This window comes from Amblyomma maculatum, chromosome 9, assembly GCF_055883805.1.
Source record: "Amblyomma maculatum isolate TAMU_Amacu chromosome 9, ASM5588380v1, whole genome shotgun sequence".
Lineage (NCBI taxonomy): Eukaryota > Metazoa > Arthropoda > Arachnida > Ixodida > Ixodidae > Amblyomma > Amblyomma maculatum.
The window spans coordinates 102347505-102363859 of NC_139352.1; the positions used below are offsets into that span (position 1 = coordinate 102347505).

The window sequence follows — 16355 nt, forward strand, 5'->3', positions numbered from 1 at the left end:
CCGTGCCACCGTCCATGACACGCCACTGAGACGTCATCTACAGTACCACTGCGTGAAAGTTTGTACTGTTCTGAAGTAATGGCTTGGCCCTAAATGGTGGCAACAGGAACGCAGAAGAGCTATGAAAGTTGACAAAGCGTGTTGAATGTGCCAGATATGTTTTGCATACGCTTGGCTGAAATTCACATCAGAGATTTTTGTTGTCAGCAGAGCAAAAAATGTTCTGCTGTTTTAAGATTTCCTGAGGGCGAATTAGCGCTAAACCTCTACGGGTTCATATATTCAGTATATTTACAGAATCGCTGGCATTCACCTTCCCTACGCAGGCTTTCTCTTCTGTGTTCCACTGCAAGGACGATGACGTCATGAACTCTCGCAACAAATGTGAAATTTGGTAAAGGCCTCCCGACCCTGGACTGCTCAGGCATCAAGAAGTACGACCCTGTTCACCCACTACCTTCCCTCCCCATCGAGGTGTTCTTTGTGCACATTACACTGGTTGTCAGTTCCTGTGTGTGCGAACATTTTGTCTTTGTTTTCTTTTCGATGCATAGCGCTGACCTCTACCATCGTGTTTCTTACCCTTCACACAACCTTCGCCCCCACGCTCACCACAGTTATGCCAGTAAATTGTTCCTCTGACGCAAACCTGGGTCACGATTAAGGTAAATTTGTAGTCTAAAATTCCTACCTCAGAGAGCATAGTTTTAATACGTTGTAGCTCACTAAGCTTTTTTTTTTTAAATGGTAGTAGCTGCCCTTCGCACTGATCACAACCAGGTACATTCTTTTTATCATCACCATCAGCCTGACTATAACCACTGCAGGGCGAAGGCCTCTCCCATTTTCTTCTAATTAACCCAGTCCTGCGCTAGCTGAATCCACTTGACCCCCACGGATTTTTTCATCCCATTCATTCATTTTCGGGTACGTAAAGCGCAAGAAACTAACGAGGAAAAAGTGTCCTTTAAAGTTAAGTCACATATGTGTCTATTGGAGCGATAGCACTACTCGACGGACAAAGAAGAACATCTTTCAGTGTCTACGAATGTCCTTAATTTTTATTTATTTATTTATTTATTTATTTATTAGCATGCGTTAGATGCCCGCAAACACCATTTCAGCTGGGGCTGCGATGCACCATTGTACAACCAATCATTGACAGTCAAAGAATACGTTTGGCTTGGTTTATGAAGTTTAACATCTCAAAGCGACTCAGGCTATCAGAGTCGCCGTAGTGGAGAGCTCCGAAAATTTCGACTAATATGATACAGGCACACGCATACTCGGCGCTCGGACCTGGCTCGAGAACCACGAGGGGCAGCTGTCCTCTTGGAATGAGTTTAGCGCCACGTGGTGGAAACGTACGGCAACTCAGATCTCCGTGAAGAGGTCGGACGCGACATGCAGTCAAGAGTCTAAATGCCTAACGAAAATGTCGCGGCTTACGTCGAAGACATAACGCGCCTTTTCAGGTGTGCGGACTCTATAGTCCGAGGACAAAAAGCTGCTCCGCATCATGCGTGGCGTCAAGGAGCAGATTTTTGCTGGCCTTTGTTGCTGCGGAAAAGTAGGAAGGTCAGCTTGAAAATCAATATGCACAAGACTAAGGTAATGTTCAACAGCCTCGGAAAGAAACAGTAGTTTACGTTAGGTAGCGAAGCAATGGAAGTAGTAGGCGAACATGTCTATTTAGGACCGGTAGTACCGCAGATCCGGACCATGAAAAGGCAATAACAAGAAGAATAAGATTGGGATGGAGCGCATTTGGCAAGCACTAGCAGATTATGACTAGCAGCTTACCGGTATCGTTCAAGAGGAAAGTATACAACAGTTGCATCTTACCTGTACTCACCTACGGGGCGGAAACGTGGAGGCTAAGAGGGTTCTACTTAAGTTGAAGATGACGCAGAGGGCTATGGGACGAAAAATGGTAGGGGTAACACTTAGAGAAAGGAAGCGTGCAGAGTGGGTCCGAGAAATAGCTCAAGTAAAAGAACGGTACATGGCGGTACTACATCAACTACCGTCGCCTCAACTCCATCACCAAAAAGGACGTGTATCCTCTCCCGCGCATCGACGATGCCTTAGATTGCCTTTTCTCTGCGTCTTATTTCTCATCGGTTGATTTGCGACCGGGGTATTGGCAGATTCCGATTTCTATTTTTGCACTAACGTTTTTACTTACTGAGTAACGAGAGTCACATAATTCGGGAGAGTTGCGCTACATGAAGCTAGTTTAGAGCCCACTGGAAAAACAACCGGTTTCGGACAGCAATTTATAGTCCACAGTCCAGTACGGCCCTCTTTCACGCACACCAAACAATGCGCCACTAACACATAAATTGGCATGGGCAGGACATGTAGTGCGGAAAGAGGATAACCGATGGTCGCTTAGGGCAAAGAACTGGATTCCAAGGGAAGGAAAGCGTAGCAGGGGGTGGCAGAATGTTAGGTGGGCGGATGAAGTTAAGTTCGCAGGGGTCCAGTGGATGCAGTTAGCACAGAACCGGGTTAATTGGAGAAATATGGGAGAGGCCTTCGTCCTGCAGTGGGTAAAGTCAGGCTGATGATGACTATGATGATGATGATGATGATGATGATGAAGTAGCACCGAAACCGCTGAACAGCGAAAACTACAGCTAGGCACACCTGCTCCGTAACAGTGTAGTTACACTCAGGTTTGCTGAGGGAACGGCTTGAAAACACAATTATATGCTCGTTGTTTGCAATACGTTGCACAAAAACAGCGCCAACATCAATCCCACTTGCATCAGTGTGGACTTCCGTCGAAGCGGAGGGGTTGAAGTGCCGTGGTATGGGATGTGACGTAAACAGAAACTTTAGCTCGTTGAAAGACGCGTCACAATCTGGAGTCCAGACGAAAGGGACGTCCTTTTGTAGAAGGGGCATCAGAGGGTAAGGGACGTCGGAAAATCTTGCAATGAATCGTCGAAAGTATGAGCACAGCCCCAGAAAACTGCGGAGCTCCTTTGAGTGTTGGGTCGTTGGAATGCTGCAACTGGTGCAGTCTCCTGTGGATCTGGCCGAACTCCATCGCGGTCGACGGGATGTCGGAGTACCAGCACTTGACGCTCGCGAAAGCAGCATGTTTTAAAATTTAGGACAAGTCCAGCATTTTGCAGGCAATCTAAATAACCAGTCGCGTGTTATATTCTGTGAACGTCCGGCCAAAAATAACGTCCTCTAAATATCATATGCAGATTTCCCACTTGAGGCCAGGCAATATTGTATTCATAAATGTTTCAAATGTGGCCGGTGCATTACATAGGCCAAAGGGCATCGCATTAAATTCAAATAGGCTGTCCGGCGTAAGCAGTTTTCCTTGTCAGCAGGGTCCATCGGAATCTGCCAATGCCCCGATCGCAAATCAACCGATGAGAAATAAGACGCAGAGAAAAGGCAATCTAAGGCATCGTGTGTGCGCGGGAGAGATTACACGCCCTTTTTTGGTGATGGAGTTGAGGCGACGGTAGTTGATGCAGTACCGCCATGTACCGTTCTTTTTTTTTATTGTTCCCAAGGACTGGAGGACTCCTGAATTACGCCCCTGTTCAACATGTCTTTACCTTGCTCGGTGATCACCTTGCGCTCTGACGGCGATACGCGGTATGGCTTTTGGCTGATCGGATGGGCAGATCCCGTGTCAATCCAATGGCGTGCGCGCTACAGCGGAAAACGTTGCAAGCCGTCGGACTGCGCGAAATCAAAGACGGACACGTGTTGGGACAAGAGGTTCTTAAATATCTGTCGTTGTGAGGTGGTCAACGATACGCTGATCATCGGAAGAAGCTTGTGGTCGGCAGGTGAGTTAGTAGCGGAGTTATCAACGGAATGAGTAAAGTTATCAAGGGAATGATAAGATATCCGATCGTTGTGTTAGCGATAAGTCTGTACACATGTACTCGGCGGAATGTACCTTTCTAGACATGTTTTTGCATTGATTATAACTGTTTTATCTGTCCCCTCAGTAGTAAAATTTCAGTAGTAAAATTATTTTCGATGTTTTCCAAGCTTGTGGAATCCAAGCTTTTTCCAAAGACCAATTCACAATCTGCAATAGGAAGCTTTTTTTTTATCGATATTTATTGCCTCAGGGCATCAGTCCTTGAATAGTATTTTCAGCATGGCAAATGATATTCTGTCAACTCCAGGGGCAGCCGATTGCAGGTAATTAACTAAAGACATTATTTCAGATATAGTTAACCTAAGTGAAGTTTGTACCAAACTGGAATCGGGCTGAATAAAAGGTAGTGCAAGCTTGAAAGCGCGCCGCAAGGCCTCGAGCAATTCATTTCATTTGATCTAATTCATCTTTTTTAGACAAAACAGTGGACTGGGTGGTATGAAAGGAGGGCAAAACTTTTGTACGTTCCATGTATCTATAGAGAGATTTCCGGTTGACTGGGTTAGACAAAAAGGTGTTCAGATTCGCATTATATTCCTCCTTATACTTGGACATTGTTCGTTTAAACGAAGCTGCAAAGAATTCGTAATTAATCTGGTTGTTCGGGCACAGATTATGGGCTAGGCGCTTCCATGCGGCTTTCCTCAGACGATAGGCTTTTCCGCAGTCTTCATTCCACCAGCTCGAAGGAGTCTTGTTTTTAATGGCAGACTGAACAATAAACTCTGAGCGCCGAGTTGCGTCTAAAACTGAAGACAATACTTCAGGATCGCGATTCGATTTATCACAAGGGGAAGATGACCTGAAGGCCTCTTCCATACTCCAATACCATTTGTAGCTAATGTTAGATCAATAGCTGAATGAGAATTTGCTCTCATATAAGTATAGGCGCGACTATTATAACAATGAACGTCATTTCTAGACAACCAAGACAAAACTAACTGCCCATTATAGTCTGTTTTAAAACCCCAATGACATGATGAGAATTGAAGTCCCCAGCCAAAACTACATTTTAATTAATTGTCAGCAAAATTTCTAAACAATCCGTCCGACACACTGCGGGACAATTAACTCAACGGAAAGTATCTCACAATCAGGCCCAATAAGTTCATAAACCACTTTAGCACGATGAACTAGATTTGTTGAAATCAATGTTAACAAGCCTCCGCCCCTGCCGTGTGGGCGATCGGCTCTAAAAACGCGGCAATTTTTAACTGTGAAAGGACGATTAGGAGAGAGCCAAATTTCTTGCAGTAAGATAATATCAGGGGTAATTTTAGGAATAAGGTGCTGCAGTTCGTCGAAAGATGATAAGATAGATCGACAATTCCACCGGAGTACAGAGATTCTCGCTATGATTATTACTTTAAAAATGAGGCAGCAACAGCCTCTTTTGACACATCCGTTTTCTTTTCAATTCCTTGAGTACCTTTCTTATATTTGGCATGCGCATGGTCTGATTTATTAGTAGAAGAGGAAGCATTACACTTCTGAGAAGGGCAGGCCATCTCAACATCTGACTGACATGCGGTAGAAATAGGGATTGGGTCAGTACCGTTTGCATCCGCAGGCGTGGACGCAGAAGAGGAGGTAGTTTGAATGTTATCTATTGTTTTATAGGAAATAGAGCAGGTAGGCGGGGTTAGAGTATCTAAGGACGACGATGCAGCCTGCGTGGCAATTATTTGCTGCAAAGCATCGGTGGGTGTATTAATCAAGCGATCAAGTACCCCAGCAACAGCCTTCTCTACTACAGCAACAACCGATTTTGTAAAGCTTGCTTCAACATCAGATGAGGTGAGGTGCGGACAACTTTTGCGTATGCACTCTGTTTTTTTTTTTTTTTTTTGCTACTAGGGCATGAGCTTCTGCGCGCGAGCACCTGTCGCGTTGAATAATGTCTAGAACACTCTGCTCATCGGCCCTCTTTGGACAAGTGGGATCATCAGCTGTGTGACTGCATTGGCAAAGGCAGCAGTTAATAGACTCAGAAGTGCAGTGATCTGAAGCATGATCACCGCTGCAAACGTGGCAGCGCGTCCGACTTGCAATCTTTGACACTGTGCCCAAAACGTCAGCAATTTTTGCATTGTAATGGCCACACACTTTGCGTCGTCTTCGTCAACCGGCCCAGACACTTCGTTTTTCACTTGCTGAATGCCAGCATGGTACACCAGATAACAATACTCTTGTCTTTGGTCGAACAAAGCAGGAGCATGACACATCCTTGCAAGTAGTTCTGTAGTGACTCCAAGAAGCTGAATTTACACTGAAGGAAAAGAAATGTCACTGTCATGAACGAGAACTGAACTTCTGCGGACTCATTTCTGTAGCGAGAGCTACATTGGCCAGTCTCTCCATTTCGCCGTGCCTGTCAGTGAGAAGGAAAAGAAGAAATAAAAGAAGAATAAGAAGAAAAAGAAGGATGAAAAGAAGACAGATAACTCGGTAGTTGGTAGAGGCGAACGACAACAGCGAGTTACTAGGACAGAAGACTCGTGCGAACGTTGTGACGGCGGTGTGTCCCAGAGTTGCCAGAAGATTCGCGCGAACGTTGTGACGGCGGTGTGTCCCAGAGTTCGACGTGGAGACGATATCATACCACTAGAAGTCTTCTATGACTGAATGGTATGGTCAATGACCAGAGACACGGGGTGATCATACGTGAATGGATTCCGCTATGGCATAAATAAAGCTAAAGTCATAGAGTCAACTACTATGCGCAAAAGCAGTCTTTACTTTGAAGCTGAACCTAAGCGTAGCCATGCAGATTGCTCTTGCGTAATTCAACGCTTAACCACAAGCTAAACCACGGCTTATTTTTTAGCTGATGGTGTTCATCCTGATCCAAGAAAATTGCAGCCTTCCATCAAATCAGAACACTATAAAGTCCCAAGAAGAAAAGAGCTTGCTAGGAAGGAAAGATCAACTACTATGGCAGATTTTGAAAAATCTTGCTGACTTCAAACAACCTTCATGAGAACTGACATTGAAGATTGCTGCATGAGAATGGACAGAACAACAGCATACAGAACGCTTTTGAGAGCGTAAAACAAGACATGTCCGACACCTTCGCCCTTGCTTGCTTTGACACATCCGAACCAAGAGAACTGGTAGTCGATGTAAGTCCATATGGACTGGGTACTATCATCACACATCATGTCAGTGAACACGTTGCAGTGATAGCTTATGCAAGTAGAGCACTTACACCATCTGAAAGCCACTTCTCCCAAATAGAACCAGGGATGCTCGCAGCTGTATTGGCTATGGAACACTTTCATCTTTATCTTTGTGTTCACTTCCTCTTGGTGACTGATTACAAGCCATTAGTGATCATACTGGGAAACCAGAGATCATCCCCATCCACCCGCATCAAGCGCCTAGCTCTACACAATCAGCAACACAAGTGTGACGTCCAGCACACCGCAGGAAGTAGCAACCCTTCCGATTACCTTTCCAAACATCCAGTTCCTGTGATGAAAATACATGCCCGCGTCGACAAAGTGCCAAAAAAAGTATGCTAGCTCTCTTCAGTGTGGCAACATTGCAAAGGCCTTGTCGGTTCAAGAACTCGCTGATGAAGCTAAAGTAGACCAATCGCTACAGCCACTTATAACTATTAGCACCCCTCACTCGATAGCTGGACGTCTGAAGCCATTTGCATCGATAAAGACGGAACTGACTACATCTGAAAGCATTGTCCTTCGAACAACGCACCTAGTTCATCCCACGAGCCAGCAAAAAAAAAAAAAAAAAGCAGCGCTGCTCGCTCACAAAGATCACCAAGGGATTGTGAAAATAAAACAAATATTGAGAGGAAAGGTATGGTTTTCAGGCATGGATAACCTTGTAAACACTTTCATCAAAAGCTGCTAACTATGCCAAGTAGCAGTTCTCCAAGCTAAACAAGCACCACTTTCCATCACTGAACCACCCAATGGTATTTGGGAAGAAGTGTCAGTTGACTTTTATAGTCCCTTCTCAGATGGAATTTACGCTATGGTGGTAACAGATGACTACTCCCGACGCCCAGTAGTACAAGTCATACACTCCACAAATCCAAACACTGTATGTGCTCCCCTCGAACCTTCATATATCACTTCGAAACCAGCAAGGCAGTGCATGTCGCTGATATGAAAACGTAAAGGCCATGAAATGAACACTTTGACGGCAAATACTTTGTTGAATCTTTGGCGTCCAAGACCCTTGTTTATTTTTTGCATTCATTAGATTTAGATTGAATTGGCACTGAGGCTTCCCTTTTTTACGAGGTGGACCAGAAAGGTCCTAGCCAAGTAAATTCCCTACTGCGACGGAGTCTGTCCCGCCATGGCGCAACGCCACCAACACTATTTATCGAGTATGCCTTATTCAGTTCTCAAGGCGTGCAACGTTCATGTGCAATGGCTAATGGCGATGTCCTTTCTTCCAATTTATTGCACAGGAACAGCTGTCACTGGCCTTGTATTGTGAGTAGTTGCAGCAAAATAGAGGGTTTACAAAAGTACGTCTGGCAACCATGAGCGGCACCCTGATCCTATAGTATAGTGTACACTAGTACACTGTACTTATAGAATCTTCGAGGCCGCCATCATTTGTTCGCTCCATCCGTTCGCTTCGTGTCCGTCCGTCAGCGCTCGCCGTTCTGTTCGCGCTTTTCACGTTTTAAGCTAGTGTGCTGTGCTTGGACCTCTCTTCGGTCCCTGGCGGTTTCTGCTAGAGGCGCCTAGAAGCGTATTTTGACAGCCGAGACGTGGCGGGGCCCACCGGCTGCGCTGCCGAGCGCAGTTACAAATTGCTCTACGAGTCGTGCATGCCCCCGCCCCTCGGCAATCCGCAGCGTCATCCCTATCCAGGTACAGTATCCAGAGTTCTGTAATGTGGATTTTTTTGTCTGTGCGCCTTTGCTGTTCACTTAAATGCCTAAGAGAGATCATCGCCAGTTTGTTTGCTTGGTTTGCGCAATCACCGTCGCTCATCCCACAGGAAGATACTTGGTTGGTGAAACGAGCGAGGATGCATTTTATTTTATGATAAAAGGATCGTGCGTGATTTGACGTAAGTTGGACTGGCGCTTAGCACTTTCCTTCCCATGCCGTCGACGCAGTAGTTGGCATTAGTCTCGGAAATAATCGGGGGCTGCGTAAAAAAAAACTGCCATGGTAATTTGTGCTTCCAGTGATTGAATATTGATTGGTGTGCGATAGGCGATGACGAGTTAATAAAATCTTTGTAACTAATTGATCAATTGATGAAATTAAGAAACGAAAAAAAAGAAAAACTGTAAAGTAAGGGTTTAAAGGCGTCAGAATGAAAAACCAGTGCTTGGTGATGCTAAGGAAGAAAATTTAGAATAGGTAATTGATTAATTGAAATAATTGAAGAATGTGTTCAAAAGTATCAAATTGCTCAGAATGGCAAGCCGATTGTTGCTGACGCATTCGTATTGGTGTATAAAAATATAAAATGTCAAATAAAATAAAAATAATAAAGAAATAATAGAAATACAACATACATAACGACATATAACATACTACACTTGTGTGTAGTATGTTACTTTTGATGAATTCATATTTCACTGCATTGTATTCTTTTCGCCCCTCCTGCTAGGGCCCAGTTAGGGCCTGCAGTATTTGGTAAATAAAATAAATAAAAGAGCTAAAATATAACACGTGAAGAAAAACATCGTGCGTGTGTGTGTATGAGAGAGAGACACTATCGCGTTATACCTTTAACGGCAGAGCTTAAGTGACCCTTTAATTTTTCTATAACGATATGATATAATATAAATCTGATTTTATGAACACAGCCAGTTGCACAAAGCACAAACACTTCGCAGTAATGTGAGTTTATTCAAATTTCTTTTCGTTTCAGCCGAGTTCTTCCTCCTCCGAGTTCCTCGAAGCTTGCAATGTCAGCGCTTTTATATGAGATTACGGCTTCAAATGTTTGCTTTCTTACAGAGGGAATAAACAAGAAATCGACATATTTAAAAATTCCAGTGAATTAGCGAATCATCGGGTGACTCGAAAAAAACACAAAAGTGAAGCGCATGCTTCGTTGTTTTATCGGCCGCGCTAGCAGGTATAAAACCTGAGCTGCGCGCTCTGGACGTGGACCGGTCGAAACGGGCTGTGCGTGAGCATGTTACAACACGCTAGTGGGATGTCATCTTCTCCTGCTTTACTAGACGCCGCGGGTTTGGCAGCCGCTTGCTTTTGCAGCGTGAAACACGCACCTCGGGCGCACTAGACAACCGTATTGCTCTCTGCACCAAGCACTACCATTTCGTACGACTGTAAAAAGTAATTTCGGTAATAATACCCGCGTGTCTTAAATCAAACACACAATGGTAAATGTAACCTACGTACAAAATGTTTCAAAGAACGTATTTGCACAATAGCATTCGTTACACATGCATTGCTCCTTCTCCCGTGTCCTCCATCGCAGCATAAGTTTATCCTTCAAGTTCACAAAGCTCCATAGCGCGCAAAACAATTAACCTTGCTGTTTTAGGTGATAGCACATTCTTTGAGCTAGCTCCCAGTCAGACGGACGTGCAGTAATGCTTTACATGATGCAAGTGACCCTTGTAAAGCCGATTAGGACTGCAAACGAACGGTCGCGTACACGCGTATACCTTGATTCCGTGCGCGTCTATGACGGTGCGCTGGCTGCAGAAGGGCACGCAACAACATGCTGGCATCATTCCGAATAGAGCTTGGAGCTAACAGCGACTGCTGTGATGTTTAAAAATGAAACAATCGCTTGTGAGAATTCCAATGCACCTTTCGGTGCATGCACGGGTTCTACGAAGGCGCACGTTGACAGCGTACTCGATGGGAGGCGCGGGCGGACTAAGCAAAACATAGCCGCCGCGCGCAGTTTCTGTTTCTTTCACTAGATGGCGCTAACTTTTGTAAAGTCTCTATTATAGTCGCAACGGAGAGCGCACGTAAAAAGCAGGAATCCCGAAGCATATATGTAGAAATGCGAAGATACAATGGAATATTACAAATCTGAAGATATAGCTTGATAAAGCCAAAAAATTACCACTGGAAACAAGCTTCACTACATGTATGCACGGCACCTCGCAACACGATATTTAAATATGTGATTTTTGTGAGCCTTCCATGATCTTCTTCTTTCATTTGTACATACCATCGTCATCGTCCCGCGGCGCCGGCTCCGGCACGCGCCTGGGTTCGTGATCGGATTTGAACGCTAGACAAGGCATCGCTGGCCTTGCCGTCACGACTTTGCCGTCTCGACCTAGCCTTCTTTCACAAGTGGTGGAGGTTAAATTCGATCCCCTTGCTGACTTGCTGCCTCTCGCTGGAGCTACGTTCCGGTCGCCGTTTGGCAACTGCCACCATCCTTATGTCTACCGAGAGTACCCACAAACCGGCCCGACCCTCTACCTAGGCTGCACCACCCCCTCCGACAGTGCCCATACGACAACACGGCCCGCCGCTGTTCGCTGGTCGTCGCGACGAAGACGTCGATGACTAGCTCGACACATATGAACGCTGCAGTGCGTACAATCGGCAGGACGATGCTCCAAAATTTCTCAATGTGTCTTTCTACCTCATTGAGGTCGCCAGAAGCTGACTTATTAATCGCGAACCCCACACCACTAACTGGACCACATTCAAACAGAAGTTCCGCCAATACTTCGCCGACCCGGCAGTTCAGACTGAGATCGCGAAGAACAAGCTCGCTTCCTGCCTCCAAGGACCCGATGAGTCATATGAGTCGTACATAGAGGCTATACTTGCACTTTTCCGGCGTATTAGTCCCACCATGCCGGAACCTGAACGAATGCACCATGTTTTGAAAGGAATCAATTCTATGGCTTATAACACCCTAGTTGCCCAGAATCCTTCAACTGTGGATTCCATTATTACGACCTGCCAACGCCTCGGCCAGCTGCAGTCCTCCAGATTGAAGCCCGGCATCGCTACTGGCCCGACCTCTGCTGACCTCGATCTGCGGGCACCGATTCGAGCCATCATCCGCGAGGAGCTCCAAGCCCTCCAGCCTGTCTGTCGACAAGGGTACGATCATTCTTCCGCACCTTCTAATGACGCTGTTCTCCGCAACATCATTAAGGAGGAGTTAGCAACCATCACCCACCCTATGGCATCCGAACCTCCTGCAACCCGCCCAGCGCCGACCTACGCGCACGTCACTGCATACCCCCCCCCCCCCCCCCTCCTTTGGCTCCCCCGCCCCGACCGGCACCAACCTACAATTAGATCCATGCAATGGCGACGGCTCAACCTGCACCACCCTATTACGCACTTTGGCGCCTTTCCCGACCAGTTTGCTATTACTGTGGCATTAGAGGACATATATCCCGCTTCTGTCGTCGCCGCCTTCAGAACGAGCGCCGTGGTTACACCTTCGAAAGTGACATGCCGTCCACTTCATATTATCAACGCCGGTTTATTCCACGCCTACCTCGACGATCCTCCCCACCTCCAGAATCCTCGTCTGAGCCTCGTGGGACCCATGTATCCCGAAGCCGGTCCCCATCTCCATACCGCCGCTCAGTTTCCCCTCTCCGACCCGCAACAACTCTCCGTGCCCGCCATCCGAAAAACTAAGCGTTGCAGTTTCCGGAGGTCAAACTGAACTCTGCGAACTTACTAAAAGTCCTCCTGATCGCCCGCATAATGCGATTTCTGTTTTCGCTGAAGGATCACAGGTCGAAGCTTAGATTAATACAGGGGCTGCAATTTCTGTCATTCACGCTGATTTGTGCTACCGTTTGCGAAAAGTGAAGACACCATATGATGGGCCTGAACTCCGTGGAGCCAATGACGTCCCTTTGCGCCCTTCAGCGAAGTGTACCGTACGAGTTGTTATCGATAACGTCCGCCATCATGTGCAGTTTGCTGTGCTCTCACCTCTTGCGCATCTAATTTTTGGATTGGATTTTTGTCAACCGCTTCGGCGTCAATTTCTTGTGGTGACCGTGTTGTCCATGTGACTGACACCGATTTTTAATCTGAATTTTCTAAGCATCATCCTCTCGTTGCTGCCGCTGATATCGTTTTGCGTCCTGAGTGCGAAAACCTACTTACTGTTGTTTCTAACCACATCACTGACGGGGACGTGCTCATCACACCATATATATCGTCATCTTCCACGCGGCATCGCTTTCCCGTTTACTCTTGTCCGGTCCCTCAACGGCTCAGCGACAGTAGCGGCCACTAACACATCACGTGATTCCCTCGTGCTCCCAAGAGAACCTTCTCTCCCTTGCATGGTGGATGTTCAACCTTTGTCTCTGATGGGGCTCACCGACCCTCTGCCTCAGCACCGTGTTTCGTCAGACGTCTCTCTTTCTGTTCTCACAAATACTATATTAATTCTAACCTCACGCCGAACCAACGCCAAGAACTACTGACATTGCTTCGACACCACCAAGCCATTTTTGATGCCACTTCCCCACCACTGGGACAGACTAGTGTTGCGCGCCATCGCATCATTACTGAAGCTAACGCTATCGTTCGCCGACGGTCTTATCGGGTTTCTCTCTCTGAATGAAAAGTAATTGAAGAAAATATAAAAGGCATGCTCCGTCGTAATATTATTCGTCCCTCAACAAGCCCATGGTCCTCCCCAGTAGTGCTAGCTAAAAAAAGGACGGCTCGGTACGCTTTTGTGTTGATTACCGCGCACTCAACAAAATTACCCGCAAAGATGTATACCCGATGCCGCGAATTGATGATGCCCTTGACTCTCTCCAAGGCGCCGAATATTTCTCAACTTTGGACCTCCACTCGGGTTATTGGCAAATACCTATGCACGAGGACGACAGAGAAAAAAACCGCTTTCGCAACTTCCGATGGCCTTTGCAAATTTAATGGTATGCATTTCGGACTTTGTAACGCTAGCAACATTTGAAATAATGATCGGTACTGTACTTCGTGGCCTAAAATGGAGAACCTGTTTATGTTACTTGGACGACATTGTTATCTTTTCGTCAACTTTTAACGACCATCTCACGCGCCTGAATGAAGTCCTCACGTGTCTCGCTTTAGCGGGCTCAACACCAAGAAATGCTACTTTGCACAAAAGGAAATTAAAATATTGGGACATCTGGTCAGCCATGACGGCATTCGTCCAGACCGTGAAAATCATTGCGGTCTTGAACTTTGCTCGTTCACAACGGACTGCAGATTTGCGCAGCTTCCTCGGCCTGGCGCCTTATTTCCGGCGTTTTATAAGGCATTTTGCAACTATTGTTGCTCCACTTCATGAACTACTTAAAGCGCGCAGCCCTTTCGTGTGGACCGAACAGTGCGAAACTGCTTTTAACGATCTAAAGCACGCCCTCACATCAGATTCTGTTCTTGGTCACTTCAGTGACAGCGCTCCAACCATCCTGCACACTGATGCCAGTGGTCACGGTCTTAGCGCTGTACTTCTGCAGCGCGATGCAAATTGCGTGAGAAAGTGATTGTCTTCGCCAGTCGGACTATGACTCCAGCTGAGAGAAAAGCTACACCACTACCGAGCAGGAGTGTCTTGCCGTCGTCTAGGCTGTCCAAAAACTTCGTCCTCACCTATACGGTCGGCACTTCCCAGTTGTAACCGATCACTATGCTCTTTGCTGGTTGTCTTCGCTCAAAAATTTGACAGGCTGACTTGGCCGTTGGATTCAACGCCTGCAAGAATACCATTTCGACGTCACTTATAAATCGGATCGCCAACACCAAGACGCCGACGCTTTTTCTCACTGTCCACTTTCGGAATCAGCTTGCTGCTTTTCTTCCCAATGCATTTCCACCTCTGACCACAGCCGACCATCTATTTCCCCTACGTATAAGACAACAGTTTCTTTTGACAACTCTGAAAACGAGCACGCTCTCCGCTCACAGCAATTAGCCGATGCCTACTGCCACCCCATCATCGACCGTATTATCGGCGCTTCGGATCCACCCAATGCTCGGCTTCGCCAACAGCTTCGCAATTTTAAGCTCGAAGATGGCATCCTACGCCACTACCTGCATTGCTCTAATGGAACTCACTGGATCCCGGTCGTGCCGCGTGTACTTAGCCCACGATACTGGCGGCTCTCCACGATTACACTACTTCAGGTAATCTTGGTTTTGACAAAACCTACGACCGCGTGAAAAAAACGATTCGTTTGGCCTGGCCTATCTTCCAGCGTTGCCAAATACGTCGCATCCCGCCCTCTGTGCCAACGTTGCAAGCGGCCGAGTTCTTCGCCAGCTAGTCTTCTAAAGCTCTTCTCTTTCCTGCCACGCCATTGGACGTAGTCGCCATCGGCTTATATGGTCCCCTACCTCTCTCCGATGGGGGTAACCATTGGATTATAACATCTGTCGACCACCTTACAGGCTACGCTGAGACAGCACCTGTACCGACTGGTTCCGCTCTAGAAGTAGCAACTTTCTATTTGCGATCAATTGTATTGCGTCATGGCGATCCTCGGGTGCTACTAAGTAACCGCGTGAACGCGGGACGGCCTTCTTATCGACAATCGTTGCCGAAGTTCTTCACGCGTCATCCACCTTTCATAAGACAACCTCAAGCTACCATCCCCAGACTAGCAGTATGACTTAGCGACTTCATCGCACCTTATCGGATTTGATATCCATGTACGTCACACCAGATCATCGAAATTGGGACACTATTCTACCATTCGTCACATTGGCCTGTAATATAGCAGTACAGCGGACTACCGGTTGCTCTCCACTTTTCCTCGTTTATGGCCGTCCTCCCACAACAATTCTCGACACTTCCTTCTTCTCTACGCCCGACTACTCCTCATCATTACCAGCCCAGTTCTTACCTCGTGTGGCCAGATGCCGTCATCTTGCCCGCCTCGACACAGCAGCGTGCCAGGAAAACCGCAAGAGTCGCTACGATTCGAAGCATCGCGTGGTCTCTTTTCGTCCTGGTGACTAAGTACTGCTTTATACACCACTGCGCACCCCCGGCCTTAGTGACGAATTCCACCACCGCTACCTTGGTTCTTACGAGGTCATCAGCCAAACTTCCCCATTTAACTACAAAGTCACTCCTGTTGATCCTCCAGCCGATCGACGCCACCGTGGAACTGAAATTGTTCATGTTTCTCACTTGAAACCGTTTGTGCGCAGTGGTGCATCGGTTAGTTAGCAGCGGCCAGGCTGGCCATTTCCGACCCCCCAAGCAGATTGTGTGAGCCTTCCATGATCTTCGTCTTTCATTTGTACATGCCATGATCTTCTTCTTTCATTTGTACATACCATCGTCATCGTCCCGCGGCGCCGGCTCTGGCACGCGCCTGGGTTAGTGATCGCATTAAAATGCTAAACAAGGCATCGTTGGCCTTGCCGTCACGACCTTGCCGTCTCGACCTAGCCTTCTTTCACAATACGTATGTCTCCAATAAATATGTGTGACT

At 46.8% G+C, this 16355-nt stretch overlaps 1 protein-coding gene across 1 annotated transcript in view; it reads left to right on the forward strand.

Annotated features, from left to right (window-relative positions):
- Positions 1-433, forward strand: part of LOC146180062 (uncharacterized) — a 79219-nt gene extending 78786 nt beyond the window's left edge. The window contains exon 13 of the mRNA XM_084580317.1: positions 327-433. Within this exon, the coding sequence (XP_084436443.1) occupies positions 327-398 (72 nt within the window). The 3' untranslated portion in view covers positions 399-433. The remainder of the gene's footprint in view (positions 1-326) is intronic.
- The last annotated feature ends 15922 nt before the right edge of the window (positions 434-16355 follow it).